At 43.0% G+C, this 23174-nt stretch overlaps 1 protein-coding gene across 1 annotated transcript in view; it reads left to right on the plus strand.

The window, feature by feature from the left end:
* Tex14 (testis expressed 14, intercellular bridge forming factor) overlaps nt 1–12835 on the plus strand; it is a 96655-nt gene extending 83820 nt beyond the window's left edge. The window contains exons 28-33 of the mRNA XM_021212705.2: nt 2106–2183; nt 2905–2998; nt 6761–6853; nt 8705–8814; nt 11933–11984; nt 12482–12835. Of these exons, the coding sequence (XP_021068364.1) occupies nt 2106–2183; nt 2905–2998; nt 6761–6853; nt 8705–8814; nt 11933–11984; nt 12482–12518 (464 nt within the window). The 3' untranslated portion in view covers nt 12519–12835. The remainder of the gene's footprint in view (nt 1–2105; nt 2184–2904; nt 2999–6760; nt 6854–8704; nt 8815–11932; nt 11985–12481) is intronic.
* Nucleotides 12836–23174: the final 10339 nt, after the last annotated feature.

Genomic DNA, 23174 nt, shown 5'->3' on the forward strand with positions numbered 1-23174 from the left:
CTTTGTACAAGGAGATAAGAATGGATCAATTCTCATTCTTCTACATGTTAACCGCCAGTTGTACCAGCACCATTTGTTGAAAATGCTGTCCTTTTTCCACTGGATGGGTTTAGTTCCCTTGTCAAAGATCAAGTGACCATAGGTGTGTGGGTTCATTTCTGGGTCTTCAATTCTATTCCATTGATCTACCTGTCTGTCGCTGTACCAGTACCATGCAGTTTTTATCACAATTGCTCTGTAGTACAAGGGCTGCACCTCTTAATAGTGCCACTTCCCATGGGCCAAGCATATTCAAATGGCTACAAGTAGGAAAGGAGCAGACCAGCACTGCCTAGACGTAATTCCCCCTCCTCAAAATGAGCTTGGGTTGGTCCTAGCTGTCTCTGCTTTGCTCTGAAGAGCGTTTTGAAAGAAATAAGCCTAGCAAATCCAGAGCAGCCACTGAGTTTAGCATATGCTCATCTTGGCTAGTGAGCATTTTATAAGGGAGCAGAGATGATAGATATTCATGGTAAGAAAACAGGACATAGGCCAGTATGGAGACATCTGTGGATTGCTCTGCTACTGAGAGTATAAAGTCAGGATTAGGGGGATGGAGAGTTGGCTCAGCAGTTACAGGTACTTACTGCTCTTGTAGAGGTCCTGGGTTTAGTTCTTTGCACGTATGTAGTTGCTTAAAAGCATCTGTAACAGTTCAAGGGATCTGGAGCCCTCTTAAGATCTTTGTGGACACAAAGTATAAGTGTGGAACATACATACACACACACACATGCGCACACACACACACACAAATTTGAAGTCTTAAAATTTATTTTTAAAATCAAAGTTAGGAGCATAAACTTTAGAGCTAAGATTTTCTGAACCCAGTCTCAATTCTCCTTAGTTATTTTCCATTTATGAAAGCTTCTTAACTCTTTCTTCACTTTGCCCATTTTAGTAGCTGTGCTCCCAGGCCCCTCCTCAGCTCTGGTCTCAGTGCTATTGCTCCTCATCTGAAAACCAGGAATAAAAATAATATAGTCCGCACAGCAATGGTGGCACACGCCTGAATACCTGCCACCTAGACCTCTGTGTTACCTATTAGCATCAGCATCCTCGTCCTTGTTTTGTTTTTAAGACAGGGTCTACATGTATAATTCGGGCTGGCCTGAAACTCACAAAAAATGTGCCTGCTTTTTGCCTTCTAAGTGCTAGTGGTAAAGGTGTACACCATCACACTCAGCCTATTTTCTTGTTTTCTTTTTTGCATTTTTACACTTACTTTGTGTGTGTGTACATAAATGCACATGCCGTAGAGCTCGTGTGGAGATCAGGACAGTTGGAAGGAGTTGTTGCCTTAACCCATCGAACCATCTTGCTAGCCCTTTGTTTGTTTGTTTGTTTGTTTGTTTGCTGTTATTATTGTTTGAGACAAAGTTTCATGTAATACAGTCTAGCCTTGAACTCCATGTGTATATCCAAGGCTGGCCTTTATAAGTTTCTGCTTCCACCTCCTACCTTCTAAGATATGCACCACATATCTCCTAATGTTTTATTTTGTTTTGAGACAGGATCTCACTCTACATCCTGGCTAGCCTAGAACTTGCATCAAACTTGAAGTTTTTCTGCTTGTGCCTCCTGAGTACTGAGATTATAGGCATGTGCTACCACATCTTTATCAGCTGGATGTGGTGGCACATGCCTTTAATCCCAGCACTCGGGAGGCAGAGGCAGGCAGATTTCTGAGTTCAAGGCCAGCCTGGTCTACAGAGTGAGTTCCAGGACAGCCAGGGCTACACAGAGAAACCCTGTCTCAAACAAACCAAAAACCAAACCAAAACAAACAAACAAACAAAACAACCCTTTATCAAATGTTTTTTGGGGCTTTCTTACTTGAAGAATTCCTTTTGAACTCAGAGTGTACTAAAGTAGTGGCTTTGAAGTTTTTCAGGAGGCAGAACCATGTAATAGGGCTGAGTTAAACTGCCAGGGTTTCAGGTTTAGTAGGTTTGGGTTTGACCAGTAGTGCCGGTCTGAGGCCTGGCCTCTGAGAGCCACTGTCCTAGAAAACGGTGTGGTCTGGAAATAGGTAGGGTAAGTCGCCCTCTGCTTTTGTACTGTGACAGAGCAACTGAAGCAGCAGCAGGTCTCATCCACGGAGTCACATGAGAACACAGCACGTGATCTGAATGTCACTGACAAGGGTAAGCTCAAACCCAGGTCTTTATGCATGAGGCTTTTATGTAATGCATCTCTTAACAGCACAGTGGTGTATGTGGGAAAGAGTGACTTGGGTCCATTTTAATTCGATTCCACCAGTTAATGTCGTGTTACAAACTATTTCATTTCTGAACTTCATCTATCCTTATTTGTGAAATGGGAACAATAGTTTCTATTATGATACATAATAGCTCTATGCACAGTGCCTGGTACACTAAAATAATTAGCAAGTGTTAGTCCTCTTCCTTTCATAGGTCTGCTGCCCAGATGAAAGGAGACAATATTTATAAAATGCTTTGCATACATTAAAGGAATCAGCCTTACCCCACACAAATCCCTTCTGTGAAGTTCTACCTTTGGAACGTCTAGGAAGCAAGGAAGGGAAGAGTGTCCTAAAGTACAATTGTGTGGTTTATTTTTAGAGTTGTTTGCCTCCTTTTTTGTGTGCCTTCCTTGCTTTGCTTTGTCTAGTTCTCTGAACTTGGCACTGGCTAGGTTTCCTGTAGCTTCTCCTGGCACCAGAGATCTCCCAAGACCCCAGAAGCAGCTGCTGTGAACGTGGGTGCCCTGTGGACTGCCACCTGGCCCTCTGCTCTCCTGGGTGCATCACGGAAGGACTGATGGCCTTGGTTTTCACAGTTCCTCTCAAAGGATGCTCTTAAGCGTTTTCCACTTTAATAAAGTTAGCTCTCTCCATTGCTTTAGATAAGAAGCATTTGGAAGAACAAGAAACCAACAGTAGTAAAGACAGCAGTTTTCTTTCCAGCAGAGAAATTCAGGATCTGGAAGACACAGAGAGGTAACAAAAACAAAAAACAAAAACAAAAACAAAAAAACAACTAGACTTTTGAAAGGATTTTAAAATTGTGTTTGTGTATATTAGTTTTTATTGCACTAACAAATTAGAAGGAACAGAGTAATCTTTTTCTTTATTCTCTCTTCATTTCTAGGGTTTTGTTTTATATTAGCATGTATTAATTATGTAGAGTAAGTCTCATGATGGTGTTTTCATACGGGTGTACAATGTGTTTTGATCATGTGTACCTCCCACTGTCCTCTCTCATCTTTCCCTCTCTCTCTAGTTCCCTTCTTCCTCCTGTCTTTTGTGGAGGGTGTCTGACCTAATGAGCGTCAGTAGGACCCGAACACTTCACCAGTGGCTGCCCACTGAAGAGCATGTCTCTCCCCAGCAGTCATTAACTGTCCACAGCCAGGACTGCACAGAGAAACCCTGTCTCAAAAATAAAAACAAACAAACAAACAAACAAACAAACAAAATGTGGCTTCCATAGATGCATATATTTGAATGCTTAGTCAGTAGGGAATGGCACTATTTTTAGGAGGGGTGGCCTTGTTGGAGAAAGTGTGTCAATTGGGGTGAGCTTTGAGGGTTCAGAAACCCAGGCCAGGCCCAGTGGCCCTCGTGGATCCAGGTGTAGAGCTCTCAGCTACTCTTCTCCAGCGCCATGTCTGCCTGTGTGCCCCTGCTTCCCACCATGATGATAATGGACTGACCCTGTGAAGCTGTAATCAAGCCCAGTTAAATGCTTACTTTTATCAGGGTTGTTGTGGTCAGGGTATCTCTTTATAGCAATAGAACACTGAATAAGACACTCTCTTTTTGGTTTAGGTAATATTTTAATGCAATTTTAAAAAGATTGAAGTTGACTAGAGAGATGGCTCAGAAGTCAAGAGCACCCTGGTTCCATTCCCAGCGTTTCACATGACAGTTCACAACAGTCTGTAACTTAGTTCCAGAAGATTTGACATGCTCACACAGCCATATATGCAAGCAAAACACCAATGCAATATAAAAAATAAAGAGGAATAATAAAAAAGTTGAAATGATTGAAGTTAATACAAACGAGTTCACAATGAACAAAATAAGCTTTGAAAAGAGATGAGACTTAGCCCTGTAGTGGCACGTGTCCCCCTCCCCTCGTCCTACAGATGAGACTTAGGCATGACCCCTTCCTCTCATCCTACTCCGAATATTGGCCCTGCCTCTGCTGGGGAAGTACATGGTGGTTTCAGCAGCAAAGAATAGCAAGCCCCACTGCCGTGGCTAAATGAGTTGTCATTTAACAAGAGGTTCATGGGTGGCACATGGGTGCTAGTGTAGTCACACCTCCAGAGACTCCTGCTGTTTAGTCTTCTGCTCTATTCACCTGTGACATGCTGGCCTTTGTTTTAGGTTTATTTTTTCTGTTTCTCCCACACCCGTCTCCTGGTGGAAGGATGGCTGTTGTCCACATGGCAGGCAAATGTAAGAAGAGGGTTGGGCAAAGGAAAATGTCACTGGAGTCTGCCCCACTTTAACTTGGGAGGCACAACCCTTCTCAAAAGTTTCCCAGCCTACAGTTACTTATATTTCATTGGCTAGAATATGGATCCAGTACTTCCCCCTTTAAAAGCTAAATCATTCTTCTTAAAAAATAGAGAAGCCTTAAACAGAATCGCAGAAGTAGGAGTTAGTCTTAAAAGCTGAAAAGAAAGTTTTTTTTTATTTTTAGAGGAGACAGAATACCAAGGAATAAAAGGAAGGAGACTTTTCCCCCTCCCTGGTAAACATTTTGAAAAACTTTGAACAGTTTTTATTAAATGTATGTATCATTATTTTCTGTTTTTGTGTGTGGTATTTGGGAGCATACATATATACTGTGATCTGAGTGTGGAGGTCAGAGGAGAGCTTTATGGAGTTCGTTTTCTCTCACTTTTGAATGGGTTCTGGAGATGAGGGTTGTCAGGCTTGTGTGGCAGGTTGTACCCGTGGAGTCATCTCACCAGCCCTGAGAAATCTTTAATCTCTGGCGTGTATTATAACTATTACATCCCTCTCACACCACTTTCCGAAATCAGCCATGTGGATTATTCAGGGGGTAAGATGAGTTGCCCTAGGTCAAGTTGGTGCTGAATGTGCTGGCATATGCTGTATTTCACGCAGGAAGACCGAAGTTGAAAGTCAGCCTTGACTTCATAGAGACCCTATTTTAAGAAGAAAACAGCAAGTTACACTTGACTGTTCAGTGTCAAGCGCTTTGTGCCTTGTCACCAGGTCCGTTACTTAGACTGGAGAGGAGGCTCACTTGGCAGAGTACCCAGTTGCTTAGAATGTATGAGGCTTTATGTTTCATCCTTAGCACCGTATAAACTCAGCCTGGCACATACCTGGAATCCTAGTACTCAGAAGGTGGAAATGGGAAGATCAGAAGTTCAAAGCCAGCCTGGGATGAGATTCTGTCTCAAAAAATGTTAGTGTTATTTCTTCTTCCCCTTTTGACATTGTTTGTTTGTGGCCAGAGGTCAGAGGACAACTTGGAGGAGTTGGTTCTCTCCTTCCACCATGTGAATCACAGGGATGTGACTCAGGACAAACACCTTTACCCACTGAGCTAGCTTAACAATTAGGCTGGCTATTCACCTTGACCTGGGGATCCACCTGTCGCTGGCTTCTAAATGCTGGGATTAGAGGTGGGATGGCTTTTATGTAGGTTCTGGGGGTTCAGACTGTGGTCCTCAATGCTTATTTGACAAGTGCTTTGTTTACTGAACCCCTCTCCTTAGCCATTGATCTTAATTTTTCTAAAGGGTTAACAGTGCCACTCACAAGCTGGTTTCCACAAGTCCCAGGTGGCTCAGTGCTATGTGAGTGGTGAGTCCAAGGCACTATTATAGAATGGAAACCAGTTTTTGTTTGTTTGTTTGTTTGTTTTTGTTTTTCGAGACAGGGTTTTTCTGTGTAGCCCTGGCTGTCCTGGAACTCACTTTGTAGACCAGGCTGGCCTCGAACTCAGAAATCTGCCTGCCTCTGCCTCCCAAGTGTGCTGGGATTAAAGGCGTGCGCCACCACGCCTGGCTGAAACCAGTTTTTCAAATGGAAAGTACATTTTAGGGCTTTCAAAACCTCTTTTATCATCTAGCCTCAGAAGTAGTTCTTATTCAGAAAAACATAGAAAGCGTGAAAATTATAACATCATATAGAAAACTGGATTTAGGGGGCTGGTGAGATGACTCAGCAGGTAAGAGCACTGACTGCTCTTTCAAAGGTCCTGAGTTCAAATCCCAGCAACCACATGGTGGCTTACAACCACCTGTATAATAAGATCTGACACCCTCTTCTGGTGTTTCTGAAGACAGCTATAGTGTACTTATTTATTAGAGTGAGCAGGGATGACCAGAGCGAGCAGAGGTCCTAAATTCAGTTCCCAACAATGACACAAAGGCTCACAATCATCTGTACAGTCCAATGTGTACTCATATACATAAAATAAATAAATAAATCTTTGAAAAAAAGAAAACTAGATTTAATGATCTATAATTGAGACAGAGCTGGCACTGAAGGGACTGATCTCATGGGTCCCAGGGCTTTGTCAAGAGTTAAAGGACTATTTCAGTGTACATAGACGTTAGATACACGGAACCTCTGGGTGTCTAGATACAATCTCACAGCTTATGTTTTCAGTTCTTGGGAAAGCAGTAGTTTTGAGGACCTTTTCCTTGTGAGGTGATGGGTTAGGAGGGAAAGTGACTCTTGTTATTATCTTTACTTGCCCCTGGACAGAGCTCATTCTTCTCTTGATGAGGACCTGGAAAGATTGCTGCAGTCACCTGAGGAGAACACGGCACTGCTGGACCCTACCAAGGGCTCTACAAGGTTGTCTTTCCCCACTAAGGAGTCATTTTCTTATGTTTCATAGGGAAAAAAACATACAAGGTCATAGAAGACTCCATAGGCTCCCAGCTTTTCTTTCTTTCTTTTTTTTTTTTCTCTCCAGAAAGTAATTAGGCTTTCAACTTCTTGGATATGTATTTCTGTTGATGGCTTTGTCCTGCTGTAGGTCATCCAGCCCTGACACCATTTGTCTGCACTCAGACCTGCCTCTCTTCCTCCAGCCATCTACTCTCCAAGGACACCGATTAGCAGACTGGTATCAGAGCTCTCAGACTGGATTTTAGCCCTGTCACCTTCCAACATTTTCATCAGTCATTTGAATTAAATCAGAAAAGGCATCTGTATCAAATTTTCACATAACACAAGTGGGTTAGAAGTGGATGCTAATGTGATGGACGATAGACTGAAAATCCAAAATTACCTCGTTAGGTGGAAATGTTGGCCACTTTAAAGACAAAGCCAGGCGTGGCTGTTGCGTGATGTGCAGCTTCAGCTCCTCAGAAGTCCAAGCCTGAGCTTGCCCAGGAGCTCCAAGCCAGCCAAGGAACATAGGGTTATGGTATCTCAGACAAAACTAAAGCAGTACAAATGACACTTAAAAGGTTGGTAAGTTTTAGATCCAAAAGTATACAATGTGGGACCCCAAGTCTAACTGGATAATTTTTTTAATTGGAAACTGCTAACTGTAAATATGTTGAGGGCAGGAAGTTTTAATTCACATACCCAGCACTCAGTTTCTGAAAAAGTTGATATAGCGTTAATGCTGAATAAACAGAAATGAGCTGTTCAGATCAGAGAAGTTCACCACAGGTCACACATGTGCTATTGGAGGACTCCCAGGTCACATTTCTAAATGGATGTCAGCAGTCAACAGAGAGGACACACAATAGTCCCAGGTCTGGAAACCAGGTCATAGGAGAGCAGCTGAGGAGCCAGGAAGGCTCGGCCTGAACAGAGCAGAAGAGTGGAGAATTTGATAGCTACCCTCAATTACCTGAAATACTGTAAAGTGAACAGCATCTGCTCACTGTCTTCTGCCCCAAAGGAGAGAGCTGGTGGACTAGATGTTGCAAAGTAACAGCAACAGAAGTAGAAGATAACCGTAAAGGCCTTTGCCCGCTCTGGAGCTTCTGATTATGTCAGTGAAGGTTAAAGAGGAGAAAGCCCCCTTGCTAGGTGACTTTATCTTCGTCCCCACCCCAGAGGTGGCTGTTCCTGCTCTTAAGGAGAGTGTGGCTCAAACTATGAGGTGCTTACTTAGACTTCTCCTATCAGGGACCTTGAAGGAAATGAAGACAAGGTGATGAGTAATGACTTGAAAGAGAATGCTGATAATACAAGGACAATGCTTTCATTTTCCCTTTGAGACTAGCTATATAGTATTATTGTAGAAAACAGAGTCTGATTGCGTAGGCTTTAGAACTAATTAGGTAGGTAATTTTCTGTGCCTGGGTTTTCTCATCACACAATGTAGATGTAGCAGTAACTGCTTCATACAGTTCAGAAAACAAGTTAACATACATTTAAACTAGACTTGTCAGGCATGGTACACATGCCTTTAATCCCAACACTCTGGAGACAGAGGCATGCAGGTCACTGTGAGTTTAAGGCCAGTTAGGGCTACATAGGGAAACCTGTCTCTAAGCAAATGAATAAATAATGAAAATAAAAGATAAACAAAAACTAAAGGTAAATAAAGATAAATACTTTATCCTTAAACACTTGCCCTGTAGGAGTACACCACTAGTACTAAGTACTCTATGCTTCTGAAGATAGTCTTGTTCCCCCACGGTTATATATGTGTTTTAATACCCCAAATCATTGTCATTAAAGGGAGAAAAAAAACAAAGATCAAGACGTTGTTGAACAGAAGAGAGAAAAAAAAGAAAGCATCAAGCCAGAGAGAACGAAATCAGACAGCTTTTTAGGGACTTTGGAAGAAGGTATGAGTGAATGATTACGTGTAGTCTTTAGTCCTTGGGCTTTGATGACTATTAAAGCCTTTAAGAATTGTTTCCCAGATGCTATACACAATCTTGCAACCTGGGATAATTCCCTTTTACATAAAGTTCAGCTCAGCATTTGTAATAATTGCAGTAACTTCATAACAAATAGTAACATGAATTTTGAGGGGTTTTGTCCTCTTTTTTCTTTTTTTGGTATTGCCTTTCTTTTTTTAATGGGTATTTTGTTTATTTACATTTCTTTTTTTCTTTTTTTATTAGATATTTTCTTTATTTACATTTCAAATATTATCCCCTTTCCTAGTTTCCCCTCCAAAAATCCTCTATCCCTTATCTCTTCCCCCCTCCCCCTGCTCCCCAACCCACCCACTCCCATTCCTGGTCCTGGCAGTTCCCTATACTGGGGCCTGGAGCCTTCACAGGACCAAGGGCCTCCTCTGCTACATATGCAGCTAGAGACAAGTTCCACCATGTGTTTTCTTTGATTGGTGGTATAGTTCCAAGGAGCTCTGGGGGTACTGGCTAGTTCATATTGATGTTCCTCTTAGGGGGCTTCAGTCCCCTTCAGCTCCCTGGGTATTTCTCTGGCTCCTTCATTGGGGACCTTGTGCTCCGTCCAATGGATGACTGTGAGCATCCACTTCTGTATTTGTCAGGCACTGACAGAGCCTCTCAGGAGACAGCTATATCAGGCTCCTGTCGGCAGGCTCTTGTTGGCATCTGCCTAGTGACTGGGTTTGGTGGTTGTTTATGGGGTGGATCCCCAAGTGGGGCAGTCTCTGGATGGTCGTTTCTTCAGTCTCTGCTCTGAACTTTGTCTCTGTAACTCCTTCCATGGATATTTTGTTCCCCATTCTAAGGATATTTACATTTCAAATGTTATTCCCTTTCCCAGTTTCCCCCTGCAAACACCCTCTCTCATACCTCCTCCTACTTCTATGAAGGTGCTCCCCTATCCACCCACCCACTCCCACTTCACCTATATTGGGGCAATGAGCCTTCTCAGGACCAAGGGCCTCTCCTCCCATTGATGTTCAACAAGGCCATCCTCTCCTACTTATGCAGCTGGAGCCATGGGTCCCTCCATATGTATTCTTTGGTTGATGGTTTAGTCCCTGGGAACTCTGGGGTGGGGGTGTCTGGTTGGTTGATTTTGTTGTTCCTCCTATGGGGTTGCAAACCCCTTCAGCTCCTTCAGTCATTTCCCCAACTCCTCCACCATTGGGGTCCCCATTCTTAGTCCAATGGCTGGCTGCAAACATCCACATCTGTATTTGTCAGGCTCTGACAAATACCTTTTGCCTTTCAAGTGACAGCTATATCAGATTTCAGTCAGCAAGCACTTATTGACATCCACAATAGTGTCTGGGTTTGGTTTCTGTATATGGGATGGCTCCCCAGGTAAGGCAGTTTCTGGATGGCCTTTCCTTCAGTCTCTGCTCCACACTTTGTCTCCATATTTCCTTTAGACAGGAGCAATTCTGGGTTTAAAAAATTGGAGATGAGTGGGTGGCCCCATTCCCCAAACAAGGGCCTTTCCTAACCTCTGGATATAGTCTCTACAGGTTCTCCCTCCCCTTTGTTGGGCATTTCAGCTAATGTCATCCCTGTTGGGTCCTGGGAGCCTCTTGTTTTCCTGGCATCTGGGACTTGCTGGTGGCTATCCCCAGGTCTCACACTAGCCCAGTTGGCCTCAAACTCAAAGCAGTCAGTCCCTGACCTAGCAGGTGCTGTGATTGCAGACATGGGCCAACACTCCTCGCTTTTTAGTTCTATTTCTAAAACAAGCCATTGACCAACCTCAATCTGAACATTGTCTGTAGAGCTGTTTTGCATTTAAATGTGTTCAAAAGAACGTTAGATTTAAGCTGACCACGGTGAAGCATGCCCCAGCACTCAGGAGGTAGAAGCAGGAGGATCACCCATGGATTTCAAAGCCAGCCAGGGAGAACCTGTTGGAAAAACAACAAAAACCAAGGGCTTGGAGAGCTTCATGGGGCTTACACCAAGTCTGAGGGACCTAGGTTTGATCCCCAGAACCCACATAGAGGAAGGAGAGATCCAACTCAGTAAGTTGTCCTCTGACCTCCTCCATATGCCTGTGTGCACATACACACACATAAATGTAAAATACAACTTATTAAGCATTTTAAATTTAGCTTCTATGGGTACTGGGGAAACTATATATTGCAGAATTTAAATGGAGTTTACAAGTAATGTAAGTTACAAATTAACCTTAACTTTAAAAATATTCTAATAGAGTTCCAGGCTTCTAGTGTATCTTTACAGAGGACCACCCCCTCCTATGTTTACTTTACATGGGGAGTTAGATGTTCACCCTTCCAAGTCATCTTTGTCCCTGACATCTTTCCCTGGTCCCCTCTCGTCCTTTCCCTGCCTGGTCTCTGCCTCAGGATGCTAACCTAGTGGGCTGCATCTCATTGACTTGGTGGGGCTCTGGCAGAAGATCAGAGGGCAAGAAAACTGAATTCACTTCCTTTCCTACCTCCTTGAACACCCTGCATCTGGTAATCATGGTGTCCTTCACAAGCCTCCTGCCTTTCCTAGCTCCAGTTCTCCCTGCCAGATCCCAGTAACTATCCTGCCATGCCATCCCCATTGTTAGCCGCTTTCCACTTAGGTAGGCTTCCCACCACTGTAACCAAAAGAAGTTCTGTCCGTCCTTGTTTGTCCCCTTACTCTAATTATACCTTTGTGTATAGCCACTTTGTTACAGAGTCTTTATCTGTACCAGCGATGTGTACATTTTATTTCCTCCAGAACTCTGACTGGCATAGGGCCCAGAGGATGTGGACATTTAGCCAAGAGTGAATTCACTAGACAATAACTCGGGGGGATTGGGAAAGGTAATGCAGGGACTTTTGAATTAGGGTCACTGGCACTCACTGCTATGGCAGGAGCTGTTGGACATTAGGAGAAGAAGCCATTAGCTGTATTTTAGAAAAGTCCCATCTAGAGTGGAACAACTAAGTAAAGAGCTGAGCTGGAGAGCACACCAGTGTGAGTGCTGACCGCTGACCCTCCACTGAGAGTAACCAGGCTTTATTTTCTCTTTCTTCCTCTGTGTTCCATCAAGATGAACTAAAACCCTGTTTTTGGAAGCGACTGGGTTGGTCCGAACCCTCCAGGTAATGAGATAGCCTGTTTGTAGGCCAGAGTTTGTTCTTTATAGAGTGCGTGAGCAGACTTAAAATATTTACCAGTATCTAAATAAATACCACTAACTCATGATCAGTTTAAAGTTACATATTTATAATTGATAAAAACAAGGTGAAGTTAATGCCAACTTTGCTTAAGCAAGTGATAGCTGTTCAAGTAAAGTTTTCATACACAGGGAATATGAGAGATGTTGCTGCTATCAGGTGCTTCGTAGTCATTTTGCATTTCCAAGATACACTGTTGATACTATCCGCCTTGATTATACAGACTGAAATTCCTTTCCTCTGACTTCAGTTGAGTAGGAAAAGTGTGTGTCTGGGCTTAGGAAATGAGCTTAGTGTCGGAATGCCTGCCGGGTTTGTGTGAGGTCTGGGATGTGACCCTAAGCACTGCAAAAGAATTTGTAAAAGTACATGTAAACTCAAAAAACTTCCCTTTCTTTGCCCCTTAAAATATGTGCACACAGGATAATTGTGCTGGATCAGAGTGACTTGTCAGACTGATTGGAACTGGACCGTGCAAGCATTGTGGCTGTGGCCTCCTTCTCTTATCTGCTTCAGTTGCCTCAAGGACAGTAGTTCCAGCCTGTAACTCACACTTTGTTCTGCTGCTACCACGGGCACAATAATGTGGCCCTATCATGTGTAGCATGCTTAGTCATTTGTTTTAAATCAGGTTTCTGAAAAGTGCAAACGTTTTAATTGTGTTCAGGCCATAATGGCAAACATTTTAATTGTGTTCAGAATGGCTTTTGTTTTTACTGATGTAAAAATTTGAAACCATAACTTTGTTACATAATAAAGTGTTTACTTTCAATGCTAGTTAGATGCCAGTTGTGAAAGATCTACTTTTGTGCATTAGTTTGGGGGGGGGGGTGGGAAGATTGCTGAGTTTCCCTTCCAGTTAGAACCAGCTTACCAGGATACAGCAGGAACACCCTAATGTATTTTGAATTGTCTAAGATGAACAACATCATCTCCACACATTTTGGAGTGTACACCTCACATCATCAGGGAACCAGAAGAGTGGAACTGTGGCAAAACTAAAATCAGTGCTTTCTCTCATTTAGCCTTTTTTGTGACTATTAGCCAAGTGAATATGTTATCTAGAATATGTAGAATTTTCACATACGATTAGCAACTTTTCAAGGAAGCATTACACTGCTGTGCAGTACTAGCATTTGATTTTGTCTTAGGTAGTAGGTCTTTGTTGTGAAAACCGAATAGCTCCTATTACGAATGGTCATATTTCATGTTTTAGATTGCAGGAACTTTCTTCTGCACAGATAAAATAGCAAGTACACATGTGTTTGGTTACCTAGCTATTGTAACCAGAGGAAAACTGTCAGAAAACTAGTAAGTTACATGGATATATGACAGCTCATGAATTCTGGCCTGTAATTCTAGCACTTGGGAGGTTGAGGCAGGAGGATTGCCATGATTCAAGGCCATTCTGAGACAGTGTGAGACCCTTCCAAAAGGAAGCAAACAACAAGGACAAGATGGCTCAGCACATAAGGCACTTGTCAGGCCTGACAGCCTAAGTTTGGTCACCAGGACCTGCATGGGAGATGGAGAGAGCTGGTTCTCAGATCGTCCTCCATATACACATGATGAATAAATAAGCATAATAAAAATGTGAAAAGCAAGCAACAAAACAATACCACCCCCAAGGTTACATGTAAGGAGCTGGACTGTAGAGACTTCCAGTGCAGTCTCCCTCTCCAAAGCTTACTGTAATTGAAGAGACAAATGCAAGAACCTGGAGATTAATAGCAGACTGCATGAGACATGGGGCTTATGCAGTTGTAAGGTCATCAGTTCGTAAGTATAAGAGCACACTAATGCTTGCTGATGAGAGTTAATTTAGGCTGGATATGGTGGAACATAGCTTTAATCACAGCTCTTGAAGGTAGAGGCAGGTGGATCTCTGTGAGTTTGAGGCCAGCCTGGTCTGCATAGTGAGTTCCAGGACAGCCATAGCTATATCTGTGTGTCTATGTCTATGTCTGTGTGTATATGCTTACATGTGTGAAGGTTGATGTCAGAAATCTTTAATTGCAGTCTGCCTTATTCTTTGAAGCAGCATGTATCTCTCACTTGACCCCAGAGCCCACTGTTATGGCTGATCTAGCTCGGCAGCTTGCTCCTGGGGTCCTATCTCTGTCTTCCAAGCCCTGGGATTATAAAGTGTAACTCTAGTCCACATGATTGTGCACCAAGTGCTTTAATCACTGAGCCAGCTCCCTATTCCCGATCATTCTTCTTTATTCATCTCTTTCTATAAGCATTCACATGTTGATTTTCTTATGTTTAAAACTTATTTCCCTCATCTGGGCCTATACTCTCAGGAATCAAAGGCTGGAAAGGTGCAAGTTGGTGGCCAGGGTGGACTGCAGAGTGAGTTCAAGACCATCCTGACTAGAGAAAGCAACATAGCAGGTTACAGAGGTGGCTCAGCAGTTTAAAACCCTTGCTGCTCTTTCAGAGGTTTGGAGTTCAGTTTCCAGCTCTCACGCTAGGCAGCTCACCACTGTCTCCAAGTCTAGCTTCAGTGAGGGATACCTTTTCTTTCTGGCTGCCACAGGTACTCAAATACATGTGGTGCACACATACACGTAAACTTAAAAAATAATAAATCTTACCCAGTCATGATAGTGCACAGCTTTAATCTCCAAATTTAGGAGTCAGAGGCAGGTGGATCTCCGTGAGTTCAAGGCCAGCTTAGTTTACAAAATGAATTCCAAAACAGATATGGCTATATAGTGAGAGACCCTGCCTCCAAACACCTCCTCAGAACAAAGAGCATTAACAAAGCAACAGTCAGACAAGTGGCAGAGTGAGGTCCTGGGTTCAGTCCTCAGCACTACAGAAAACATGGCCTGGGTTCCTTCTGCTGTGGTTCTTAAAACACTACTGTTGGGGGTTCATCTGATGCTGCCCTAAGATGAACTAATTCCCACTACACCAGCCTTTGTTATGTAAACCTTGCTCCCCACAATTAAGTTAATTGGTTAATAAAAGGTTAGAGTCTGATTGAGCAGTAGAGAGAAAGGCAGGACTTGAGGATGGAGTGAGGGGTCTCAGGAGAGACCATGGAGGAGGGGGAGAGGGAGAGAAGAAGGTTGCCACAAGGCTAGATGATGGATCGTGAGCAGGTGACAGGAGAAGTGCACCCTGAGGATGACCCGGGCAAGAATCAAACAGCAAGGGACAAGGGACATGTGGCTGGGATGTAAGTTAGAAATCAAACAGCAAGGGACAAGGGACATGTGGCTGGGATGTAAGTTAGAAAGCTCCAAGTCTGTACCATCTAGGCTTGCAGCTTAGAAATAAAAAGGATTTTGTGTCTTATATAGAGGCTAACTAGAATACATAATTCAGGGCTGGTGAGATGGCTCAGTGAGTAAGAGCACCCGACTGCTCTTCTGAAGGTACAGAGTTCAAATCCCAGCAACCACATGATGGCTCATAACCATCCATAACAAGATATGACGCCCTCTTCTGGAGTGTCTGAAGACAGCTACAGTGTACTTACATTTAATAAATAAATAAATCTAAAAAACAACAACAACAACAAAAAATACATAATTCATAGTACCCACTACCCTTTAGTGACTTGCCTCAGCACACTAGAATTTTGGGTTCCACTTCTTCAGAAGGTATTCAGGTCTCCAGTATCTTCCATATTCCTAAGTCACACAGTCAACTTTTGCCCCATGATAATTCTTCTCCCCACTTCCTCAGTCTCAGTTGATGTTAGACCCTGGTTTTTCTTCTACCACATCAGCCTCCACCTCCACCTTTTCTCTGAATGTTCTTTCTAGATGACTGATGGTCTGAATGAGAATGGCCCCCAGAGGCTCATGTATTTGCATGCTTAGTCCCCAGTTGTTTGGAAGGATTAGGGGCTCTGGCCTTATTGCAGTAGTCAGTCGGGTGTTGCAAGCGTCAGGCTTCAAAAGCCCATGCCAGGCCCAGGTCCTTCCCCTCCCCTCATGCCTGTCATGAAGGTTGTGAACTAGCCCTCTGAAACTGTAAGCAAGCTGCCAATGAAATGCTTTCTTTTGTAAGAGTTGCCCTGGTCATGGTGTCTCTCACAGCACAAAGCAGTGACCTAGTTTACTTCTATGGCTTTGGCCATAGGGCATGCTCTAACAATCCTGTATTGTGAGGAATGGGTCTCTGATGTGAGCCCATGCACGTACTGTGCACTCGGTGCTTCCTCGTGGATTTCTTTCAGGAAACTCACTGGCCCAGCCAATGCTGAGCTCACCATGGTTGGCTTCCCCTCCCACTCAGTATTAGTGTCGTGTTATCCACTCAAATCGGAGATCCAGATACCATCTTTGACTCTCAATTCCATTAGATTTACAATCTTTTTTTTTGGCGGGGGTGGGGGGAGGTGCTTTTTTTGAGACAGGGTTTCTCTGGCTGTCCTGGAACTCACTCTGTAGACCAGGCTGGTCTCAGAAATCTGCCTGGCTCTGCCTCCCGAGTGCTGGGATTAAAGGCGTGTGCTACCACTGCCCGGCTAGATTTACAATCTTAACTCTTAAAAATCAGTAAAGATGTGTTTGTTTCAAGCTGGGCATGGTGACACAGGATTATAATCTCAGCACTTGGAGGCTGAGGCAGGAAGATTGCTGAGAGTTTGAGGCCAGTCTGGGCTACAGTGTGAGAAAACAAAAACAAACAAACAACAACAAAAAAACAAGAGCCAAGAGTCCCTCCCTGCTAGTCAAGCAAGAAACTTTCACCTCCAAACTCTAGGTTCCTTATTCTCACCTCTCCCATTTTTCGTTGCTACTGCCTGTCTAGCAACCTTCTCAAGGGACTCCTTCCAGCTAGTATGTCTCCTTTAAGGCTGGCCTTGAACTTCTGATCCTCCTGAATCTACTTTTCAGGTGCTAGAATTACAGGTACTTGACATCATGCCTGCCTTACAAATCTTTGTAATAACTCCTACATGCCAGTCACTGCCCTAGGCCTTCAAGCAATGATGAGCCAAGCCAAGTCTGCTGTCCCGGAGTTTACTGAGCTATTCAGTGACCAAATAATAATAATGGTGAGTGCTGTAGTGATAATAAATAAGTTAAAAGGACATTAATTACATCTGGATGTTAAGAGGCAACTTAATGGGGATGGAAAGACGGCTCAGTGGTTAAGTACTTACTGCCCTTCCAAAGGTTCTGAGTTTATATCCAGCATCCATTCGGCATCTCGCAACCGTCTGATGATGTATTCCAATGTGCAGATGTACATGAAGACAGAGTATCTATATACATAAAATACATAAACAAATTAATCTTTAAAAAAAACCAGGCAACTTAACATTAAAATATTCAAGGGAAGCTGCTCTGAAGATGTGACCTTTAACCTTGTCTGGGATGATGGGAGAGAGCCAGCCTTGTGTCTGCAGCATGATCATCTAGCACCAAGAAGAGAGGACAGAGCACTCCATGGGACACACTGACCTGAGGTATGAAAGGCCAGCATGTATAAAATGCCAGTGTGGTAGAGAAGCAGAATAAGTTACAGGGAAGCTGTCAGGAAGTTGCAGTGAGGGGCTGGAGCTATGGCTCACAGGATTTGCTTCTAGTTGGACAAATGGTGTACAAGCATAAATGTAGGCAAAGCACCCACATGCCTAAGAAGTACGGTGAAGATGGAAGACTAAGCAAGTGGGGATTATAGACCATGGCAAAACATAGGAACTGTTAGAAAACGCCCTCTCTCCTCTAATACTTAACACAATGTGTTCTTGTTCCTGTTTTGAGATAGGACCTCATGTATGCTGGGCTAGCTTTCAATTTCTGTTGAGTATGACCTGGAACTTGTGAATCTGCCTTCCTCCACCTTTTGAGTGCTAAGATTATAGGCCTTTATCAGCACTCCAGTTTAGTCTAGCTCAGGCTAGAATCTGTTTGACAAGTACCCTGGCAGCTAATCTATGCCCCAACCACAATGACCTCTCATTCATTTTTTTCTGGTGTATGCATAGAAGCTATATGCACACATGTGCTCGGGTATATGAGTGTTGGTGTGTGGAGGCCGGAAGTCACCACTGAACCTTCCTCTATTGCTCCTCACATTATTTTTTGAGATAGGAGCTCTTACTGACCCTGGAGCTCATCGATTGGTTAGAATGGCTGGCTGTTAGGCTCTAGAGATCTGCCTTTGCCTCTGTAAGCACTGGGGCCACAAGTACATACCATGCCTCCCTTTTCTGAGTCTTCATGTGTGCACAGCCAGCACTTTAGTGAGTCATTGTCCCACCTTCACAATGACCTTTTCACTCTATGGATCTCACTCGGATCTGAGCCTATGGCGCTTAGAGAAAACGGAGTTCTCTTAGCTCTTTAAGAACACTGTGGCATGTGCTACCCTTGCGTATCTAGCTATATTGCTTGTTTCTCAGCTTGCTTAAGTTCCTCAGAGAATCTTCTTGATGTTTTTGAACCTTCTGTCAGATTCTCTACTAGTGTTCTGCCTGCCTCCTTCTAACCTGTGCACAGACCAAATTGTTACACAGTTACACACATACACCACTCACACACCACATTAGCCTATGCCTTTTAAATCCAGCACTGGGAAGGCAGAGGCAGGTGGATCTCTGAATTTGAGGACAGCCTGGTCTACAGAGCAATTCGAGGGCTGCATAATAGAAAGACCCTGTCTCAAAAATACATTGTGTGTGTGTGTGTGTGTGTGTGTGTGTGTGTGTGTGTGTGTGTGCTGGAGCATGCAGGTGCCTGTGTCACAACATGTATGTTGAGGTCAGAGGACGGCTTCCAGGCGTGGGTTTATCTTTCTTCCATCATGGGCTACGGGGCTAGAGCTCATGTTGTCAAGGCTTCCACAGCAAGCACTCTTACCTGCCAAGCCCCTCTCTGGCTCCATACTTTTATTTCATACTGTACAACACACTTACAGGCCAGTAGGATCTTCCACACTTGTTCTTATCAACTATAAGCTGAAGAAGGCCACGTCATATTTGTGTTGTTCACTGAGGCAACCCAGATTTGTATTTTGGCCTATTCACCAGTGAAGGCTGATGGGATATGTGTTTAAGCCAACAAAAAGTCTTTATTAACCAGAAATAACTACACTGGGTTGGTTCAGGATCCCAGCGTAGCACTGAGCCTTTCTTGGGGTGAGCTTTTAAGCACAAAAAAACATGTTCTGGGTTGACATACTTTAGTTAACAAGAATAGTTAGTCAAAAGTAGAACTACAGAAGCTAAAAAGAAAGGTTAGAGACTTCCAGAACCATGGACCTTGATGGATACCCAGCTAATATGTTAATAGAGCAATTGCAATATTCATAAGTCATGAAGGTTGGGTGTTACCGCCTTCCTCACAAGAGAGGAGACTATTCAAAGAGGACTTCATGGTCACACTGGAACAAATGTTTCTTTGTACTTAGAGATGGCACCGTAGCTCTGAGGCAGCTCAGGACTGCACTGAAGAAACATTGAGGCTTACAGAAATGGGGCTGGTGTGAGTAAAGCCAGATGAGCCCGATGACCTGAGTCCAATCCCTAGAACCTACAGCAAAAGGAGAGGACCAGTTCCAAAATGTCCTTTGACCAGACATTTTTCTCCCCCTCCCTCTTACACACACACACACACACACACACCTCCCTAAATAAATGTAGTAAAATGCAAATTCTGAGAGGGCATATGTGAGCTTTTAAAAGCTCTCTGGGGGTAGGAGAGACTGTTGTTATGGGACTAGAGAGATGGCTCTAGCAGTTAAGAGCATTTAGTGATCTTTCAGAAGACCCAGGTCTAGTGCTCATCACCCACATGGTGGTTTACAACCATCCCTAACCCAGTGCCAGGGGGTCAGATGCCTTCTTTGAGCATTTTGGACATGAGGCACATGGTGCACATGTATACATAACAGACAAAATACTCATAAAATAAATAAACCAAAGAAATAAAGAATGGTTCTCCTAAGGAGGGCATAGTAGATAGAGTATATAAAGATATAATAGAGTGTATAAAGACATAATAGCATATATAAAGAATTTTATATATATATATATATGTATACATATGTGTGTATATATGTATATATATGTATATATATATGGTGTTTATTGTAGTGTTCATAATACAGAACTATTGAAAATATCCCAAGCATTCAATAATAAAAGACTTATTTAAAAATTATGAAATAGGGCTGGAGAGATGGCTCAGCGGTTAAGGGCACTGACTGCTCTTCCAGAGGTCCTGAGTTCAATTCCCAGCAACCACATGGTGGCTCACAACCACCTGAAATTGGATCTGATGCCCTCTTCTGGCGTGTCTGAAGACAGCAACGGTGCACTCATACATTAAATGAATAAATAATTAAAAAAAAATTATGAAATAAGTGCTGGAGAGATGGCTCAGCAGTTAAGAGCACTGACTGCTCTTCGAGAAGTCATGAGTTCAAATCCCAGAAACCACATGGTGGTTCACAACCATCTGTAATGAGATCTGACGTATGTATGAAGACAGTTACAGTGTACTTATATCTAATAAATAAATAGGCCAGAGCAAGCAGGGCCCGAGTGGGCTGGAAAAAAATTATGAAATAATAGCTGGGCAGTGGTAGTGCACACCTTTAATCCCACTATTTGGGAGGCAGAGCAGGTGGATCTCTGTGTGTTCAAGGCCAGCCTGTCTACAGAGCAAGTTCCAGGACAGCCAGGGCTACACAGAGAAACCCTGTCTTGAAAAACAAAACAACAAAACTTATGAAATAACCATAAGTGAATTCATTCAAAATCATATTATAGATATGGATTAGCATGGAAACATACCATGACATATGAAGTAGTGATAGTAGTAATATTCTAGTAGATAAATAGGATTCTACTTATATAACTTTATGTCCATATATGGGAAATGCAGAAAATACTTATTAAATAATAAAATGGTGAAGTTTGATCCTGTTACATAATTTCAAGTTTTTGTAATTCTTTGCAAACTCCTTTAATTGGGGAAAATGGACAGAATTTAGAAATACTTAAAATTCAAGTCCTTGGAGAGATTAGAATACCATTATAATTAACCATAAACCTAATTAATTTTTATCATAATTCATTTGAAGAAAAACTAACAGGAGAGAATCGTCAGTGTAGTGCACAAAAATATGAAGGTAGGGCTGGAGAGATGGCTCAGTGGTTGAGCGCCCTGGCTGCTCTCCCAGAAGTCCTGAGTTCAATTCCCAGCAATCATGTGGTGGCTCACAACCATCTATAAGGAAATCTGGTGCTTTCTTCTGGCCTGCAGGCATACATGCAGCAGAACATTCATACATTAAATAAATAAAAAAATATTTTAAAATTGTGAAGGTAAGTCTTGGCCTAATATATGAAATCGCAGCATTCAGGAGGATTGTGGGTAAGAGGCCAACCTGTGCTACACAATAAGATTCTGTCTCAAACAAAACCTTTGTCTTTCAGAGTCAATGATAGATGGTTACATATGGTAATTTCTGTCAGAAAAAGAGGGTAAAGGATGTCAATGGGAAAGGTAACAGTTTCTTTATCCACAGTGTTCACTGAAAGTGGAAAGTTGCTCTTCAAGGAGAAAAAAGCCATGCCAGGCAGTGGTGGCACACACCTTTAGTCCCAGCACAGCAAGACAGAGGCAGGCAGATCTCTTGAGTTTGAGCCCAGCTTGTTCTATAGAGTTCCAGGGCAGCCAGGGCTACAGACAGACAGACAGGCAGACACATAGAAATAGAGAACATATGGTTTGAAAGACTACCAAGACCATAAGACCAGGTATAATGGCACCTGCCTAAATTCCCACAACTTGAGAAACTGAGGTGGGAGGATGGTGAGTTTGAGTCTAACCTGGGTTAGTGAGAATCTGTCCCCAAAGAGGAGGGTGCTGAAAAGATGGCTCAGCGATTAAGAGCGCGTACTGTTCTTGCAGAAAGCCTGAGTTTGATTCTCAGCCCCCACATCAGGTGGCTCACAATGGTCCAACACCTCTATCCTTGGGGGCACCAGCACTCACATGAATATATATGTAAAATGTTTATAAAAGAGCCAGGTGTGGTGACACACACCTTTAATTTCAGCACTTAAGAGGCAGAGGCAGGCAGATCGCTTAGTTCAAGGCCAGCCTGGTCTTACAGAGTAGGTTCCTGGAGAGCCAGAGCTACACTGAGAAACTCTGTCCCCCCCTCCAAAAAAAAGTATATAAATAAAAGAAGGTTGGGATATAGCTTAGTGAATAGCTTATCTAACATACATGTGGCCCTGTGCATGATTCCCAACATAACACAAGCTGGGGATGCTAGCACATGCCTATAATCCCACTCCTGGGGAGGTGGATGTCAGAAGCACAAGATCATCTTTGGCTACAGAAAGAGTTCAAGGCTAGCCTGGGTTATGTGAGATGCTGTTTCAAAAGAGGGGGAGGGGAGGAGGAAAAGAAAAGAGAAAGGATGAATATCTAAATCTAGCTGATTGCCAACAAGAGGATCATAAATAAGAAGGGACGTTACTATTTATTGTGTGATTCTCACGTAGGTGGCAATAGTTTTCAGGTTGAAACTAAGACTCTGGTAAGTCATGCCCAAGGTGCTCAACCAGTTGTTTATTGTCAAGACCAAACTAATTCCAGGTGTTTTACCATGATACTATATGCTCCTGGAATAATGAGAGAATTTATGACTTGAGTAACCTAGGTTTTGTCCCTAGAGTCAACCAAACTGAATGGTTATTCATGAAACTTGGAAAAGGCTGGAGCTCTATTATTATTACTATCATCATCATCACTATTATTATTTAATTCATATATCGGTTTCAAACAAGATGGGAGTAAATCTGTACATCACAAGAGGTACCTTGTTGGAGCTGAGCTAGCACAGCCTGGTTGACCTGTGAGGCTGGCTTCATAAGGTCTTCTAGCTGATTTCTCCTTGGCTGAGTCCCTGAGAACTCCTAGAATCCAAGACGAATAAGGAAGTTCCCTCTATACAAGGAAATCCTGACTTTTCTTAAGAATTTGGCCAAAGGCTTATTGTCAGAGTTACTTTCCATCTGGGGAGTGATTCTCTATGAAGAATTGTAACTGTAAAACAAGATGTTTAATAGGAAGCTCCTTTTATGACATCATCAGACAGAGATTGTAAAGAGGACTGTGAGAC

The sequence above is a fragment of the Mus pahari genome, chromosome 14, assembly GCF_900095145.1.
Source record: "Mus pahari chromosome 14, PAHARI_EIJ_v1.1, whole genome shotgun sequence".
NCBI classification, from domain to species: domain Eukaryota; kingdom Metazoa; phylum Chordata; class Mammalia; order Rodentia; family Muridae; genus Mus; species Mus pahari.